The sequence below is a fragment of the Schistosoma haematobium genome, chromosome 1, assembly GCF_000699445.3.
Source record: "Schistosoma haematobium chromosome 1, whole genome shotgun sequence".
NCBI lineage: Eukaryota > Metazoa > Platyhelminthes > Trematoda > Strigeidida > Schistosomatidae > Schistosoma > Schistosoma haematobium.
This window is the reverse complement of record NC_067196.1, coordinates 5,466,076-5,484,909: the sequence shown is the minus strand read 5'-3', so window position 1 is coordinate 5,484,909 and position 18,834 is coordinate 5,466,076. Positions and strand designations below refer to the sequence as shown.

The 18,834-nt window shown below is 36.1% G+C and overlaps 1 protein-coding gene across 1 annotated transcript; it reads left to right on the top strand.

Moving 5' to 3' along the window:
- Window positions 1-314: 314 nt before the first annotated feature.
- DRC7 (Dynein regulatory complex subunit 7) lies at window positions 315-18,544 on the top strand. Its single transcript, XM_012940470.3, has 4 exons — window positions 315-481; window positions 8,009-8,071; window positions 10,325-12,630; window positions 17,368-18,544. The coding sequence occupies exons 3-4, from the start codon at window positions 10,387-10,389 to the stop codon at window positions 18,010-18,012; spliced, it is 2,889 nt and encodes a 962-aa protein (XP_012795924.1). The 5' UTR covers window positions 315-481; window positions 8,009-8,071; window positions 10,325-10,386; the 3' UTR covers window positions 18,013-18,544.
- Window positions 18,545-18,834: the final 290 nt, after the last annotated feature.

The window sequence follows — 18,834 nt, the reverse complement described above, 5'->3', positions numbered from 1 at the left end:
ATCTCATAGGAAGGCTGTATTGAACCTATATAATGCTATTTCCACAACTGTCTAGTGTTTCTTTAGTTTCAGTTTCATCTTGGCCACAACCAGATGGTGATCCGAAGCTATGTCATCTCCTCTCCTTGTTCTCACGTGTTCCATTGACCTTCTAAATATTCTAGAGATGTACATATTATCGATCTGATTCTCTATAGTGTGTTCCATGTATACAATTTATACGAATCCACAAATTACAACAAAATTCATTCGGAGTAATGCGTCGTGTGTCTAGACTACGCACACATTTGACATTTCCAGAAGTCTAGAACAGTACCGAGACAACCATGAGTGAGCGTAAGGATATCAACTGCTACATACAAACTCGCGACAGATACATTGGATATTGGATACGAGCTTGTGATAAAGATATTGGACACTAGATATTGGTTGTCATGTTACGAGTAAATGAACGTTTTCGAACTCTCAAGAGTACTTTCATGTAATTTAATGTCTCAGTAAAGTTTCCCATTTTGTCACATTTTTAGTTCCCTGATCAGTTATTTTTACACTATTCGAAAAAATTTGCTTTGCTTTGACCACACAATTATGAAATCACGATTTAATTCAATACATATTTCGCTAAATCACAATAAAACAGAATTGAAAGCGAAAAACAACTCAACAAAGTAAATAATGCGCGCGTCTTAACATTTTTTCGAGTTTTTAGATATATATGGAAGTGAGTGGATGAAATAGTTAATTAAATTCTGAGTAACTACTACAATCAGACTTATCAATACACTTTTTCAAATGCTATGAAATGCTAAATTGGTCTCGGGATTAACAGTTGTCTCCCGTTTTTATGCAAGTAGAATAGGCTAAAGATCCTTAAGGTTTCGTTAACTATCAAGGCATGTGTGAAAAATCTTAAAGCACTACTCACGATAGTCAGTAATGCTGTTTTACTCTGACCATAAAGAAAGAAATGCTCTGCACACGCATAGAGTAGCTCTGATACCGTCCAAAGAAGTAAGTTAAGCACTTGTAGGATTGGAATTTCATAGATCCATGATCATCAAAGCATTCTTCAAAGAAGGTGTGAAAAATCTTGGAGCACTACTCACGAGAGCTACTCGATCTTGATTATCATTTTTGTCTAAGTCTTAACATGAGTTTTCTGATTTCGTAGACTTATGTGCGATTCATCAAATTTAGTTAGCTGTAACAATAATGTTTTTCAGTATTACTGGTAGAATATTCTCGGAATCGGAGTAGTTAAGTGTCTTTAGTTCCTTCGCTTTGCGTTTTATTGATGTACCCATTTTGGTGAATTTGTTCTAACCTTTATTTTTAAATCACGATACATTTTGCCCAGAGTAGTTTTGTTTACAAACCTCTATTGTTTCTGATAAATATTATGGATTGCAACCGTCCCGCTTTCAACGTTTTCCAAACGCCCTACACTTTACGTGTTTACGACAGGATAGACAGATTGACTTATGTAGCTTGATGAAAGATTGGGAAGTTAACGAGCATTTCGTGCTAAATAGGCGGACATTTCCTTTAGTTCGGCACTATATATGAGAACATGAAGGTTTAAACCGTATTATCCTGCAACAAACTCTCAGAAGTACTTTATTATATTCAAGCGAACGTCACATAACAGTTACCCTATTTTTCAGGGTGTTAAATATGTAGTCAGAACATGGGTGTGAAACATTTGTTGCAAGCCAAGTGATGTCTAGAAAAACGTACTAACTTTTAACTCCCCTGTAAATATTAGGTTTAGTCAAATTGATATGCTAACTAAGAATTCACAGAATAGTCCAAGTCAGAACAGACAAAACTCTATGAACACGGCTGGAAGTATTGCATTTAAGATTTGTAATAAGCGTAGAACAGTGTACGAAGGAATCACAATTGTATATAAGCAGTACATGACCATCTTTTGTCCTGCTTTCCGTCAGTTCTCCTACCGATCCCTATCGATTTTTTTGGTAATGCTTACTAAGTTCGGGTAAAGGAGGAGGGTTGGGCATGGGGTCAGCATTCCGATCCCGTAGAAAACGCCCTTGCCAAAAATGCTAACCAGTACAAACAAATTAAACCATTTAAACTCTGCCCTCCGAGTTGAAGGATTTTTATTCACAAAAAATACGACGCTTCATGAGGAAAGCCAAGATTCCCCGGAGGTCACGAGGGCGACGCTCCTTCTAACAACCAGATCAACAATTATTACAGGTACAAGGGATGTTTAAGCAATATAGCAGACCGAGAGGATCAACAAAATAGCTGCGAGAATGAAGCGATATAACTCAGAGGATCTCTGAATAGGTGAAAACCATTGGTTACAAACCGGATAGAAAAGGATAGATTCTGGAGACATACTGCTTTACTCTAACCATAAAAAAAGAAATGCTCTGCACACGCATAGAGTAGCTCTGATACCGTCCAAAAAAGTAAGTTAAGCACTTGTAGGATTGGAATTTCATAGATCCATGATCATCAAAGCATTCTTCAAAGAAGAATGTATTTACGATGAATGTTATCCAGTAATATGCACCTGTCAATTACAACAATGAAAACTCTGAAGACCACTTTTACGAGGAACTCCAGTTGAGCTACGTGTTCACGAAAAGACCTGACAATTCTGATGGGAGCTCTAAACACCAAAGTCGGAATGGATAACACCGGATATGAAGATATTATGGTACGGCATGGAATGGGAGAAAGAAAAAGAGAATTGTGAAGCACTCGCGAATTTATGTGCATTTCACAAATCGGTTACAGGTGTCATATTATTCCCCCACAACACACACACACACGAATCTAAATGAGTATTACCGGACCACACTAAAGAAAATCAGATCGATAATATGTACATCTCCAGAATATTTAGAAGGTCAATGGAACACGTGAGAACAAGGAGAGGAGATGACATAGCTTCGGATCACCATCTGGTTGTGGCCAAGATGAAACTGAAACTAAAGAAACACTAGACAGTTGTGGAAATAGCATTATATAGGTTCAATACAGCCTTCCTATGAGATACTAACAGACTTAACCAATTCAAGATAACTCTGAAAAACATGTGTCGAGCCTTACAGGATCTACTGAAGGAAGGAACTACTGTAGAGGACAATTGAAAATGCATCAGAGAAGCACTACCTTCAAAGTGTCAAGAGGTTTAGTTCTGGGCCTCTAGGAGCGCCATCATAAGGAATGTATCTCTATGGAAACTTCGGATAGGATTCAAGAAGTCAGCAATTAGCAACAGTCGAACAAGAACAGAGAAAGTCAAGGCACAGACCAGATGCACAGAAGCAGACAAGAATGTAAAGAGGAGCACTAGAGCCGATAAGCAGAAATACGCGGAACACCTAGCAATGGAAGCGAAGAAAGCTGCAAGAGAAGGAAATATGAGACAGCCATATGATACAACGAAGAAACTAGCACGGAAATATTGTACGCCAGAGTGACCAGTCAAGGACAATGAAGGCAAGACAATCACTGAGATTCAAGAATAGTAGAATAGGTGGGTTGAACACTTTGAAGAACTCTTAAACAGACCACCTACTCTGAACCTAACGGACATCGAAACAACACACACAGACCTTCTTATAGCTGTCACTCCACCAGCATGACACTCAAACAAGTCAGGATTGGGGAAGCGGAAGGACCTGAAAATATACTAGCTGAAGCAGTGAAGTGAGACATCCAACTGACTGCAAACATGCACCACGTTCTGTTCGGTAAGCTCTGGGAGGAGAAACAAGTGTTGTATTCCAAGTGGGTACTGGTGTCAGACGAGGTTGCTTACCCTCTCCATTGCTCTTTCTCCTGATGGTCGACTGGATTATGAAGACCTCCACATCTCGGCGGAAACACTGAATATGTGTGATAATTAGGATCGTTTAATTATAGTACGAAAGAATTATCCGAGAACAACGCAAACGGACTAAGAATCACTAGGTAAGCATGAACGTCTGTACTTTATTGAGGATTCGAATTCAACATTCAACAAGTACAAAAGAATCATTTGTTCACTCACACACCACATCCGCCACAGCTTATATTATTGTCTATGTGTCTGTAGTCCTTTGTACGTCTTCTTAAGTTTTTCCTGTGTCTGTCAAACAGTGTATTGGATAACGTTTCTGTATTATCTAGAATGCGCTCATGTGTACTCAAATCAACATCCGAAATCGGAACAGAGTCACTTGGGTCCTAGAATTGTGTCCAACTACTGATATCTAGAATTTAAACCATAGACTTTCCAACACTATCCTCCTCCACGAAATAATGATGGATCCTTTTATCCCCAAGTTACGAATGATGTGACTTCATTTAAAATATATTCCTGACATTGACTAGAGTAAACATTAGAAGTGACATCGTGATAAGGATAAACAGCAGTTGATATGAAATCATCCGAATTCTAATCAAACTCCAGCTCATTTAGTACTTGTGCTTCGAACTGAACAAGTTTCCCACAAGAAACAAGCGTATTACGAGGACAAATAATAGTTTATATAATATCAGGATTTGACGCTTCTGAAATAGTTTCCTGAAATCTCCTAAGAATGTCATGGCAGAGTACAGGGTCATTAGAAGAATCATTATCTGTCAAAAGTACATCAGTTTCTCCATCATGATTAGGTTCACTCAACATATTTTCCTCAGATTTATAAGCGGTTTCATCAAAAATATGTGAATGGTCATTAGAAACAATATATGGCACAATAAGATGAGAAATCTGATAAGTTGATTGATTGGAAACTGTTGTCTCACAAGGATTTTCAGTTTCATCTAATTCTGGTCTGCTATGTAACTCTATATGGCTTTTCGAAGTCGTGGATAGAAGTAAATCATCATTAGAAACACCCAAGTCAGTAGGATCAGAACCAAAATTTTTCGCATTAATTGCAGCGGAATGAATTTTAGTATTACAAACTGACTGAATGTATCCAATCATGCCACATTTAAAATATTTAGCATTACGATGTGCGCATGAATTACGAGAATGAAATTTGCCAAAGGATAAACATTTACCAAACTTGATCTCACCTTCATGAACTGTATCGCATATCCTCAATGAATTGTCAGCATAACGTCGAGTACGCATTGGATTGGGGTAGTGTAAAATGTAGCGGAATTTTTGATGTCCTGATGAATAGTTTTATGAAATTTCTCCCCTTTACCGCATTCGAAATTTGTAAACTTAACATAGTCCAGCAGTAGTTCGTTGACAGTTGCATAACGAAGCGAAATGGGCTTTTCTGATAAAGCCAGATTTTTTATTGAGCTGTAAGCTCCTTTTCCGATAAATGTGAGGAAGTGTGCTACAATATTAACATTCTCATCATCTTCCTTGGTCATAGCCCAGATTTCGAACCCTTCAAAATAATCCTCAAACGCATCAAAATCTGAATGTATGTCCAATCATTCCATCGCAGGCTCCGTCGCGACGTCAGTGTGATATTTAGAGGTATTTAAATTATAGTACAAACTAAGAACCCAGAAATAACGTAATCGGATGAAGAAGTACTAGATGAGAACGAACGAATGTACTGTTTTTGGAATTCGAAATCAAGTATTCAACAAGTACAAAGGGATCATCAGTTCATTCAAACTCCCCAGTAGGGTGAGCAGCTTACACACAACTTGACGACTTAAACTATGCAGATGAACTCGTCCTTCTATGGCATACACATCATCAAGTGCAGGTCAACAAAAGCAGTGCAACAGGAGCGTCTGTATCAGTAGGCCTCAACATACTTGAGGGGAAAACCAAGATACCCAAACACAACATAGTGCACAACAACCCAGTCACATTTGATGGAGAAGCTGTGGAACTGGTGGAAATTCTCATGTACTTGACTGTTCAGCATTACTGATGAATAAAGAGAATCCAATGCAGTTATAAACGCAAGAATGTGCAAAGAAGGGGAAGGATTCCAACAGTTGAAGAACATATGGAACTCTAAACAACTATCGAACATTTACAATGTTAGAATCTTGAATGTGAATGTCAAGACAGTTCCGCTGTATGGAACTGGAATATCAACAACTACTATATACGTCATCAGAAATGTGGAGGTATTAATAAAGAATTGTCTACACCAGATACTCAATATCTTTTAACTGAATAACATCAACAACAACCTACTGTGGAAGAGAACAGACCAGCTGACAGTTGAAGAGAAAATTAGGAAAAGACTCTGGAAGTGGATAGGACATACATTAAGGAAATCGTCGAACTGCACTACGAGATGAGCGTTAACATGAAATCCTGGATAGAAACGGAAAAGTGGAAGGCCAAATAACGTTTTCGAAAGTATATTCATCAAGGTTCAGAATTTTAAAAGTTTCTAAATGAGCTTTCAGCTAACATTACTCAGTGAATAGTATCCAACTTGACATCCTTTTTATGAAAATAAAAAGAACGTCGGTGTATGAATTAAATAGTCGCTTAGGAACTACATAAAGGATTAAATTCACTCGATGTTGTATTACTTGTATCTTTCCAATGTTATTTAGGACTGCAATAGATCAATCTCTTGTTGGCATATGTGCATCCTATGCAGATTGCTTCGATATAGCCTTAAGTCACAAGCGTTTTAAGAAAACAGTGAAAGGTAGTACTGGGCTGGAGACCCGGAGTGAACATCAACTCTGGAATGCAGGTACATCCAACTGACGAGTCCTAAATAAGACGAAATGCGTGTCTTGGGTTGCACTGCTAGCCACTACCGATCTTTGCTTACATGAGGGATTATTTTGTAACTGACCTAAGTTTTTTAAAAAAGAAACTTCTTATGCTCTCCTAAGTCTTTATAATCTAACAATAATCCAATATATTTGATCAGGTATTTGTCAATGTAATTATGATCTGATTTAATTTTATATAACTATTCTATGATGTTATATTCTCATAGCTTGGTCTTATTAATTAATCTTTTGTAAATTCTACAATTCTGCATAAATTTTGTTTATTAAAGCTGTAACTACAACAACAAGAACAACAAAAATTAGAGGATTCTATATTAAGGTAAATGGTCAACTAGTTATAGACAAATTAGAGCTGGGCATGAGCATCCACCTGCTCAAGTTACCATATTTTGCGTCAATATAAAGATAGAAATATAACACATTTAAAAATGAAAGGAATTAGAATAGTATTGGTAATAAAAACAAAATGTCATATATGGGAAATATAGTTGAAGAATGAATAAAATTGGGAAAAGAAGATCTAAAATGACATTTATACATAAAATTTGGAAAGATATAAGGAATTACTATACATGCTCTAGTACAATTTGTTTTGACTAATGTTTCATAAGGTTTTTAATCATAGACTAAGTAAATCTTGCAAACAACAACCAAGATATCTATAGGTTCTGGCAAGACCTAAACTAACAGACAGTAACGTCACGAAATGGGTTATGGAAATAAAGCTTACTGTGCAGTGTAGTAGGGATTTTCAAACATGCGTAAAATGTTAAATATTGTGGTAAACACGTACTCAAATTGTCAACCTTAAGATAATATACCTAATGGTTTCATGATTGCAAAATTTATGCTTCTCAGATGGATAAGCGCTCGCGCGCGAGACTGAAGGCCCTGGGTTGAAATCTTGCGAGGCGGTATCGTGGATGCGCACTGCTGAGGAGTCTCACAATAAGGCGAAACGGCTGTCCACTGATTCCAGGTTTTCCATGGTGGTCTAGCTTCATTTGATTCATGTATCTATGTTATGTAGTCTGACTTACATACACTGGTTAAAATGTCCGCTTGTTATGAGATCGTGTAAAGTGGTGTAGCCAAGTTTTTATGTTAAATATCCGATATCATACCACTTCATCTTCTTTTGTTTGATTGGATTTTAGTGTACATTTAAGAACCAACTTAAAATCAGTGTCTTTAACACTCCTAGTCACTTATTTTACCTATTTAAAATCCCCCATATTCTTTAATCATCTTCATATTACTCAATAATGCTGTTTGTATCTTCTAATCTATTTAGAACAATCCTACATAGACTATTAAATATTTGAGTAATAAGTGAATGAAAACCCTATTCCCTGAGGTAAGCATTTATTGAAAAATAAATTTCGGTTCAGTTAATAAATTGTCCCAAAAGTATCATTTATTTTGGTCATTACAAATACTAATTCTAAATAGATTAGTACTGTATAAAGAAATTTCATGTACAAAGTATTCAGGAATAGAATGTATATTCTTGGAACTCATTTTAGTTCATAAAGTTTATATTAATTAATGGCCTCGATAATCTTGTACTTCAGAGAATATTAAAAGTGTTTTAGATGATCAGAAATTGTAAGATTTTACAAGTCAATCATATTTTGAATCTTGTGCAGATATTGAGGATAGTATCGGTATAGGGTTATGTAGATTATTAAGTTTTTTTATACACATAGTTCCGTTTATTAATTTAAAGAGAGCAAGAACAAAGGTTGGTGCAGAATAATAAATGGATTCATTTTATTTCGTTAGGTTCTCATCAGCCCCTTTACAACCTAAAATATTTGAAATTCAAAGTTATTATAGATATTGACATACTTATACATCAGATGGTGATGATGGATGAATATATGTAACATGATGTAGTAAAGATTTCGTTCTAGTTAATGAGGTCATAAAAATTTTGTTTCGAATATATGGAGTTCAGGAGGGAAGGTTCCAGAACATTGAAATAGTGATTAGAAATCATGGAATTAAAACACATTAGATTATTATGCAATGAAATAACTGAAAATAGATTAATGATGTAGTTATAAAATTCAGAAAGAGTTGGAACGACGTAATAAATAAAATGGGGTGGTGGTGGGTAATGTTACCAAGGCAAAGAAAGATTTATTACTGTTTCTTTTTGTATGCAAAGATCTGGTTTTAAACGTTTGATTGTTATCGCTTCGGCAAATTTCAAAAGGTTTGAATTTGATTGTTTGTTGATCATCTTGAAGGACTTCAATATATCGACTTCGTGTCCTGTGTCAAGGAGATGTCTGGCGATAGCGCTGCTGAATGCTTTTAGTCCGTTTGATCTCAAACCCTTCGGAATATGTTCTTTGAATCGGACGTAGGCTCTCCTTTCTGTTCTACCAATGCAACTGCTTTGGCAGATACATGTAAATTTGTATACGCAGTTGGTGGTAACATGAAAGGGATACCCGTCGACCTTTGATTGTGTCAAAGAACATGTTGTTTTGGACAGGACAATCAATTTAGCTGCAGGATATGTTTTTTTTCAATGCAGTTTTTAGTCTCATATTGATTGACCCTGTGACATTATCGCCTTTTAATTAGAGTTGAATAAAAACAGGTTTTTTACTTACTGTAGTTTCTTTGGGTATTTTATCTTCACGTTTTCCATATTTCTCAATAAATTTAAGTAGGTATCCGTTATTCCTTAAACACTTTTTAACATTTATAACTTCCTCTTCTATTGTATCGGCAGTACACATCCTTTCTGTTCTGTGAAACAATGTTTTGATTGAGATCATGAATAATTTAATGTTAGAACACTATGGAAAACCTGAAAGCACTGGTGTTATAACTTGTAGCTTGTGTGCCCGGTTGATGTATGACGTGATGATACCGCCAATTAGAGAACAGTGATTTATCGATCGGACCAACGACGCATAAAACCCGTACGTGTAGTATAAAGTACTTATCGGTCCTGCTTGCTGCCTAGCCCAGCCAGTTAATTCCAGAACACCAATCCGAGCCTCTGGGATATGAATAATTTATTTCAAACATACTGGGTTTATATACCAACCATACGGACCACATCGTACCATAAAATAGTAAACAACACTTGCACAAGATTTAGCCAAATGTGGCTGTGAATAAGAGAGATAGTAATTGATAGACAGGGCCTAACTCAAGAACGGTAAATCGTATAATAATATTTCATGGATCAAAATAAAGCTCATAATAAGAGGGACATGAATATGAATAGTCTAGTTATTTAACAGTTATACGATAAATATATACGCATAGTATTGGTTCATAAATGGATCCCACAAGTTACCATTCATTATTCTTATCAGTATATAACAACTGGACGGCCGCCCCATCCTATCATAGGACTCCTCAACAGTGCGCATCCATGATCCCGCCTCGTGAGATTCGAAACCAGGATTTATCGGTCTTGCGAGGTGGGATCGTGGATGCGCACTATTGAGGAGTCCCACGATAGGACGAAACGCCCGTCCACTGCTTCCAGGTTTTCAATGATTGTCTAAAGTCAATTGAGAATAGTTAATAAATTTTTCAATGCTTATAATAAACCCCTTTATATTTTCTAAATTTATAGATGTTTAGATTTTTAGAAAAAAAGCAAATTTATTTATGAACTAATTGTGTTTTCCAGTCGAAATGAGTCAATTGAGCATTTTAACTGAATCAGAATTGAATCAAACACAAGATAGTGCAGAAAACGTAAATAAGGATTCTAATAATGATCTAGATATTGGTGGCAATGATGATGATAATAATTTATCTGATAGGATTCCACTGGAAGAAAATGATACATTCATTGAAACTAATAGTTTACATGAATTTCATACTAGTCAAGAATTTCAAGAATTAAATCCACTTTACCTACCTGATAATTATGATAAACTTCCAGAATCCTTCGATATATCTACATTTCCACAATCACATAAACAAAATAATTTGAAAGAATCACAACTTTTAGAATATTGTGAAAATTTTTGTCGACAGTATGCTCATCTATGTCCTGATAGAACGAAACTATTTCTGATACCAATGAATGAATGTGATATACAGAAATTTGTATGTACTACATTGAGTAAGACATATTTAAATTATCCTGAATTATACTTATGGTATGGGGCAGCTAAGTTTGTCGCTGATTTTCTCAATTTTGTACCACTTGTTCCATCAACTGAACTGCCTAAAAGACTTTTAAGTCCAATGACAACAGTCAACTTGCAAAAAGGTACTTGTTTTGAATATGCTACATTATTATGTTCACTCTTAATAGCTGCTGGTTATGATGCATATGTAGTCAGTGGTTATGCAACTAGAGAATGTTGTTATATGGATGAAACTAGAGAAACATGTCCATTTCTTATTGGAGATGAGGTAAAAGAAACTACCGATGATGTGGAAAACGAAGAAGTTGAACCAAAACGATATATAATCAAACCTGAAAAAGACTTAACATCAAAATATGAACACGCTATGACAATGAAAGATTTACAGTTTGAAGCGGAACGTGTTAAACAAGCTAGAAAAGAAGCAGAACTGGCTGAAGAAGAACGTTATAAACCAACTGTTGATCCATTATTTGGTCTTAGAATACATGCATGGGTTCTAATATTACCTGGAAAACGTGAAGTACCTGAAGCATTTTTCGTTGAAACATTGACAGGTCTTGCTAAGCCTTTAGATTGTTCGATGTATCTAGGCATAGAAAGCTTGTGGAATGATCATAATTATTGGGTGAATATGCAAGATTGTTCAACTGGTATATCTCATTTAAATTATAATCTAAATGATAGTCTGTGTTGGGAATATTTATTACCTAACGATAGCTTATCTATCGAAAGGACAGGATTTTCAAGTATTCAACGGCCAGATATGTTCAATCTACAATCAACAATGAACAGTAAAACACCTACTACTAATCATCTGGTATCACCTTTATTAATCGTACCCAATTCCTTAAAATCAAAAGATAATAACTATAATTCAAGTTTCAATTTAAATGATAATGATGCTCATTGTTTAATTGATAGTGCTCATCAAGTTCGAGGAAATGTACATGTTAAATCATTAGGTAATTTACAAAATACACCATTACAACTAGATTTACCACCATCATGGACTTTACCAATTCAGATTGAACAAAAATTATTTAAATTACACTATCCGAATGGTTTGAAAAAGAAACAATATAAATATTCAATTGTAGAAAATTTTGCGCCATATTCACAACGTGATGGTTTAATTTTAAAGTTAACAATATTCCAAGATCGTGAATTAACCAATCCTATTGAAGTTAGAGAAACTTATGCTAACCGTAAAGATAAATTAATCAGTCGTAGTACGATATTAAGAACAAATTGGATTGTCGAGAAGTTTGATCATGGTCGTGAAACTAGTCATTTGATTGAACATGGTTATTATAAGACACAACAAGGTGTACATACTATACGTTATATGATATTTAATCATGATGCTAGAACTGATGGCCTGTATAAACGTGAACAAACATTCAATACAATGATAGAACATTTCAAAGATAGACATGATTGCCTTTATTATCGTGAAGTACATTTCAGTGCTAAAGCTAAAAAATTTGGCCCAGCACCAACTCAAAATAAAGATAATCCAGATGAATTAGCATTATCTACAACTAGTCAATTAAATATTGATAAAATCATTGAGAGATTTATACGTAACGAAGAAATTGAGGCAGATGAAGATATCGCTGAAAAAATATTTAATATAACTGAAGAAAGAATTTCTCTTACTTATCATGTTGGTAAAGAACGTATTGTTCCATGTACTAGAGAATTTAATAAGCCACCACCTTCAGATGACAGAAGAGATGGTATACAACTTTATCCAGACACACATGTGGCATTTCAAGTAAGTATGAATTTAAATTCAGATAAATACATTGTACTACTTAATAATAATGAGTAATACAATTTGAATACAATAATATGGAGTAGATATGCTTCATCTTTGTCCATCCTCAACAGAATCTCTTCGATACTAAATCATTCATATCTTTTTTTCTAAAACATTTACTATCTTGCTTCTTCTATTGAACTCATTAATTTTCGATATTATGAAGAGTGACATCTTCAACTGATACAACAATTTTCGTATCTATATTTAATTCTATGAATATGACAATCTGAAAAATTTCAGTTTATTTTCGTTTAACGAATTAATAAATCAACAAAAACTGCAGTAAATAATGTGAGCAATGACTAAGTAAAGTCCTCTGTTTTTAAAAAAAACAACATGAAGTTTTCCAAGTTTAAATCACAAACTGATGTTAGCTGGACCATTGTTGAAAACTTGGAAGTACTAGATGGCTGTTTAGTTCTAGTATAGGAATCCTCCGCTATATACATCCATGATCCCATTGGCGAACCCCTAACGTCCAGACCACTGGAACTGTATGAAGTGCTGTACAAGCTTAAAGTTAATTGGTTTATGGCATCTGAAAACTATTTGGTAAAGCAAGGGCCACATTCCTACAATTGAAGAACATATGGAACCTAAAAACTCTGTCAACCACTATCAAAGTTAGAATCTTTAATACGAACGTCAAGATAGTTCTACTGTACGGAGCTGAAACTTGGAGGACTACCACAACCATCATCAAAAAGGTACAGGTATTTATGAACAGTTGGCTACGCAAGATACTTAACATCCATTGACCGGATACCATCAGCAACAGACTTCTTTGGGAGAGAACAAACCAGCTTCCAGCTCAAGAGGAAACTAGGAAAAGACGATGAAAATGAGTAGGACATACATTACGCAAATCATCAAACCGCATCACGAGGCGAGCCCTAACTTGGAATCCTGAATAGAAGCGGAAAAGAGGAAGGACAAAGAACATATTACGTCGGGATATAGTAGCAGATACGAAAAGGATTAACGACAACTGGAAAGAACTGATAAGAATTTACCAGGGCGAGGTTGGATCGAGGTGCTGGTGGGTGGTCCATGCTTCTCCACAAGGAGTAACAGGAATAAGTCGAGTAAGTCGTCGTCGATCTGGCAACTATCTTCCGTTAGTTGTTGTGAATATCTGGCTCATACTCAATATGGTTAAACCCCATTAGTCATGATTTCCTAGAATCGAATCTCGAGGTTAATTGTGGTGTTTGAATAAACTAATGATTCCTTTGTACTTGTTGAATGCTTGATTTCGAATTCCAAATACAGTACGTTCGTCTGTGCTTATCTAGTACTTCTTGATCCAATTACGTTATTTCTGGGATTCTTAGTTAGTACCATAATTAAATACCCCTAATCACCATATTAACCCTAAGTGAGTACTTGATTCTTACTAGTATAAGGGTTATGTGATGATTTTTGAGTTCATGTAGTTACTATCATAGACTGGTCTTTAACAAAATATGGTATTGTTTTATCCTTTAAAAGCATTTACGGGGAGACTATAATTCATGGACAAACTAATCAGGTATAAGATAACGATTCATGAATTTCGGCGCGAAATTCATTCACCCATTTGGCTTAAAAGACTTTTGGCATTATAGCTGAATTTAATTGCTCACGCTAACCACAAACCTTAATTCATAATTCCGGCCCATAATGCCCTGGTACGGCCGAGATTGGGGAGAGTCATCTCTCCCTACAGAAATGCTCTCACATGGTCACGTGCATAAAACCATTGATATGGAAGTCCTACTCACTGTCTTCTCACGGCATCACTGTTGTTTACGAAATTGAGGGGACGAAAAGAAAATGTCCTGCGCTTTAACCGGGTTGATGGACACAGACAGTCCGCCTAGAGGAGTTGGGAAACCCTGATTCCAAACCAACGGTGCACGTGGGCTCCATTATCCTGAGGGAACAAATGACGTATGAAACAATTGTTGGTCACCGACTATCATGGTACTGCGTCTGCTGAATTTGTTCCACTGCCGTGTGGATTAGACCTTAAGGTCAAAGGCTCCGGCCCTTAGCTACTCTACAACTACCCACCACTCCCAATCAGCCTGAATGGAACATTTAGGTAGGTCCCCCAACTCTAGCTGAAGTTCAAAAGAATATAGTTAATCTGAAACGAGGAAAGGCAGCTAGTCCAGATGGATTGGCTCCAGAGGACTTTAAAGATAGTGGTCCAATTTTAGCGATTAGGCTGACTAATGTTTTAGGTAAAATCTGAGAGTTGGTTGTTATCCCATCTGACTGATCACGATCACTGATAGTCCCAATATATAAGAGAGGGTCAAAACCATCCTATGACAACTATAGAGGGATCAGTTTGACTAACATAGCATCTAAAATACTAGCGTCAATAATTATCGGTCGCCTAACAAAGACTCGTGAACTGCAAACACGAGAAAATCAGGCTGGCTTCAGATCTGGTCGTGGTTGCATCGACAACATATTCACTCACCGTTTGTCAGGTTTTAGAACACAGGCGTGCTTATCGGCGTCCGATAATGGCGGCCTTTCTTGACTTAATAGCAGCATTTGACTCTATAGACCGAGCGGTCCTGTGGCAGTGTCTGCCTTTGAAAGGCATACCCCAGAAGTATATAAACCTTGTGAAATCTCCTTACTCGAACACTATTAGTCCAGTCAGAGCTTATGACGAACTGTCATCTCCTTTTACAACATCAAGTGGTGTCTTTCAGGGTTGTCCACTTTCTCAATTTTTGTTTAACTTCATCATAGACCTACTGATGCAAATAACGTTCTCATCGACTGAATTCTTGGGCATTGATCTCCTTCCAGGAGGTCCACTTATAGACTTAGAATACGCAGATGACATAGCCCTGTTTGGCGAAGACGCTGATAAAATACAGAGTCCTCTGGTAGCACTGAGTAACAATGCCAGAATGTTTGGAATGCACTTCTCTCCCTCTAAATGCAAGTTGTTGCTTCAGGACTGGTTTGCGTCGACACCTGAACTAAGGATAGGGAGTGAATTAGTCTAATGCACTGACAATAATAACAATTATTATTATCAATAAATAATAAATAAATTCATAATTCCAATTCTACACACGGGTTTATGACCCTCATTTTGTCCCAGTTACTAGGCGTACACTCTTAAGGCCAGTTTAGCCTCTCTCAAAGGTCATCCATAAATTATTGTCCCATCACATTTAAGTTAATAGAACAAACAAATTATGGTACCGTATATTCTACAACGAGTTGCGATTGTCAACAGAGGAATATCCAGTGTTGTTGACAGAAGCTTCATTGAACCCGAAAGCAAACCGTGAGTTGACACAGATCATATTTGAGACTTTTACTACTCCAGCTATGTATGATGCTATTCAATCGGTGTTGTCACTGTATGCATTTAGTCGTACAACTGGTATAGTGTTGGACTCAGGTGGGAGCGTGACCCACACAGTTTCGATTTATGAAGGTTATGCGTTGTACCATGCTATTTTGCGTCTGGACCTTGCTGGTAGAGATCTTACCGACTTAATGATGAAGATCCTGACTGATACAGGTTGCAGTTCCTTTGTCTACTCGTGGAACATACTCAGGCGCGAACCTCCGGACAACGTTTTGCTTTATAGTAAGTTACTAGCCTTAGTGAGAAGGGAAACATATAGGAAACTGCCAATGTTTTGATTTCTGGAGGAGGCCGAATAGCAGCAGACTGTAGGTTAGGTTTATGGATGTACAGGCGTACTGTTGTAAGCCCTGTACTTCATTGTTATAGAGGAGTTAGTAAGGAGAGCCACGACAGGAATGTATTCTGAGGTGTCTTTGCGTAGCTGGAGGGATTTTGGGGGCCGGTGTAACGGACGGAGAACGCTTAAAATTCCTCTACATAATTTTGTTGGATAGTACTGTTATTTACTTGTTCCTTCTCTCTGTCGTGTATTTTAACCTTTGTTCAGATATCTTTTGACCAAACTTTATGTTCTTCAGTCTTTCTCGTCAGAGCTTTTATTATGTGATCTTGATCAGAGACTTACCTTTTGTTGCCTAACTTTCTATTGCACGTTGTCGGACTATTGACAGTAGGGTTGTGTTTGACTAGGCTCAAGGTCACGGCGTGGATCAGTGTGTGACTCTTAACCTTTGACTGTTTACTTGGGAGGATTGCTGGAATCCCTGCAGATAGATATATGACCCCATCTTGTTGGGAATATTTTCATTGATTCTCAGGTATCGAACTCTTTTATATTAACTGTTTCTCTTGTTGTTTAGCACGCTACTTTGCGTTAGAGAAACTTCTGACTGTGTAGCACAGGCTGTACCCTTTGAGGTATTTTGTAGTTTTGATATGATTTGTTTTATTTCCTAAATTAGAACGGTTTAAATTGAGCACACAGTTTGTGTTCTGATATAATTTAATACGAGTATCTCAAAAACGCTTGGTATGCTATACAGAAGAACGTAGCCTAGTCTAGTCGAATAAACTCTGGTTCGCCAGTCCTGAGTTCAAAACGACTATTGGCAGTTCAGTTGTTACATACTAATATTTACATTCCATAGTGGTCTTGCTTGAATTGGTTCATGATCTCAACTATTGAAATTACTACAATCTCCACAAAACCCCTTATGATATAATCTCTCTGTTCATTAATATAAATACTGATATAATACTTATGAATTGTTTAATTCTTTCTTTTTCATTTACAGGTCAACTTATTCAATAAACCTAAAACACAAATTGAAATTTACAATATGCTTATTACATTATTAGATGAAGAAGAAAAATCTAAGGAATTTATATATAAATCTATTTATGAAATTCATTCTATATTAAATGAACGTACAATTGAAGATTTACATGTTACCATAGATATTGATCCATTTGATACATTACATAATATAGAAATACATGAATTACGTAATGAATTAGAAAAATTAGCCAAAAATCAACAAAATTATAACTCAGATATAGAAATTGATTATTTACAACCTTATTTAATACAATACGAAATGATAAATAATAAGTTAACCAAGGAACAAGCTTTATTAGTACGAAATGAATGTTTAAATGATTTTAAACAAACTTTAATTAATAAAGTGAATATAATACAATTGAATTATGAAAAAGAACAGGGAAATTTAATTAAAAAACAACAATGGTATCAATTAAATCAAATGAATTTAACTAAACAAGATGAACAAGACTATCTAGTTTATTGTCATGATGTAACATTGAAAATTAACACATTACAATCATTAATAAACTGGTATAAATTAAAAGCAACAGAGAAATATGAAGATTTAGAGAAGAAGCTAAAATCAGATGCACGACTTAGCGAATTATTACTATAGATATATGGATGAATGACTTTCATTTTCTCTATTTTGTTTTTCTTTTTGTTTTGTTTCTTGTTTTTGATCTTCAGATATTTGTACTACATGTAGATGAGTGGTTGCATGTAGATAATGGTAAAGTGAAATGGTATGACGATAATAATACTTACCTACTTACTTACATACTTAACTACCTACTTACTTACTTATGCCTGTTACTGCCATTGGAGCGTAGATGACCAACCGGAATTCTCCGATCCACTTCATCGTGAAGATGCCACAGGTATTCAGATTTTGACAACGCTTTAACCAATAACACCCTCTATATGAAGCGTACCCACCAAGTGAAATCGAAAGACAGAAGCGAGGAGGCTTGAAGATATATTTGATATGCTATCAATATATCGAGAATCGTCTGATTTAATCTGGCTAGCGATTGCAGTAGATGTTGAGCACGGCGTTTCCAGTCGTGATGTGGTGCGGATGCATGACCGGGCGCCTTCAGCTAGATGAGCCCATTAAAACATGTGGTCAGCATCCAATGTCGAAAACGTACAGAGCTATTTATTTTGATGATTTATTTACCGCTACAGATCACTCCCCACATAGTCGGGTGGTGATGACCCTAAGACGTGGCCAGCCAGAAGTTTAAACTCAACGAGTTTTGTCGTTGGTAAACACTCTTCTGATAGTTTGCTAGGTTTAGCAGCGTCTGGTCGTCTTTCCTTACTATAAGGGACCATGAAGTACAATATAGTGAAAAAAATTGTACAATGAAAATTTTGGTTCCTTGTAAACCTCATCGTTCTTTTTATCGTCTTTTCCAGCCGTCCTGGAAAA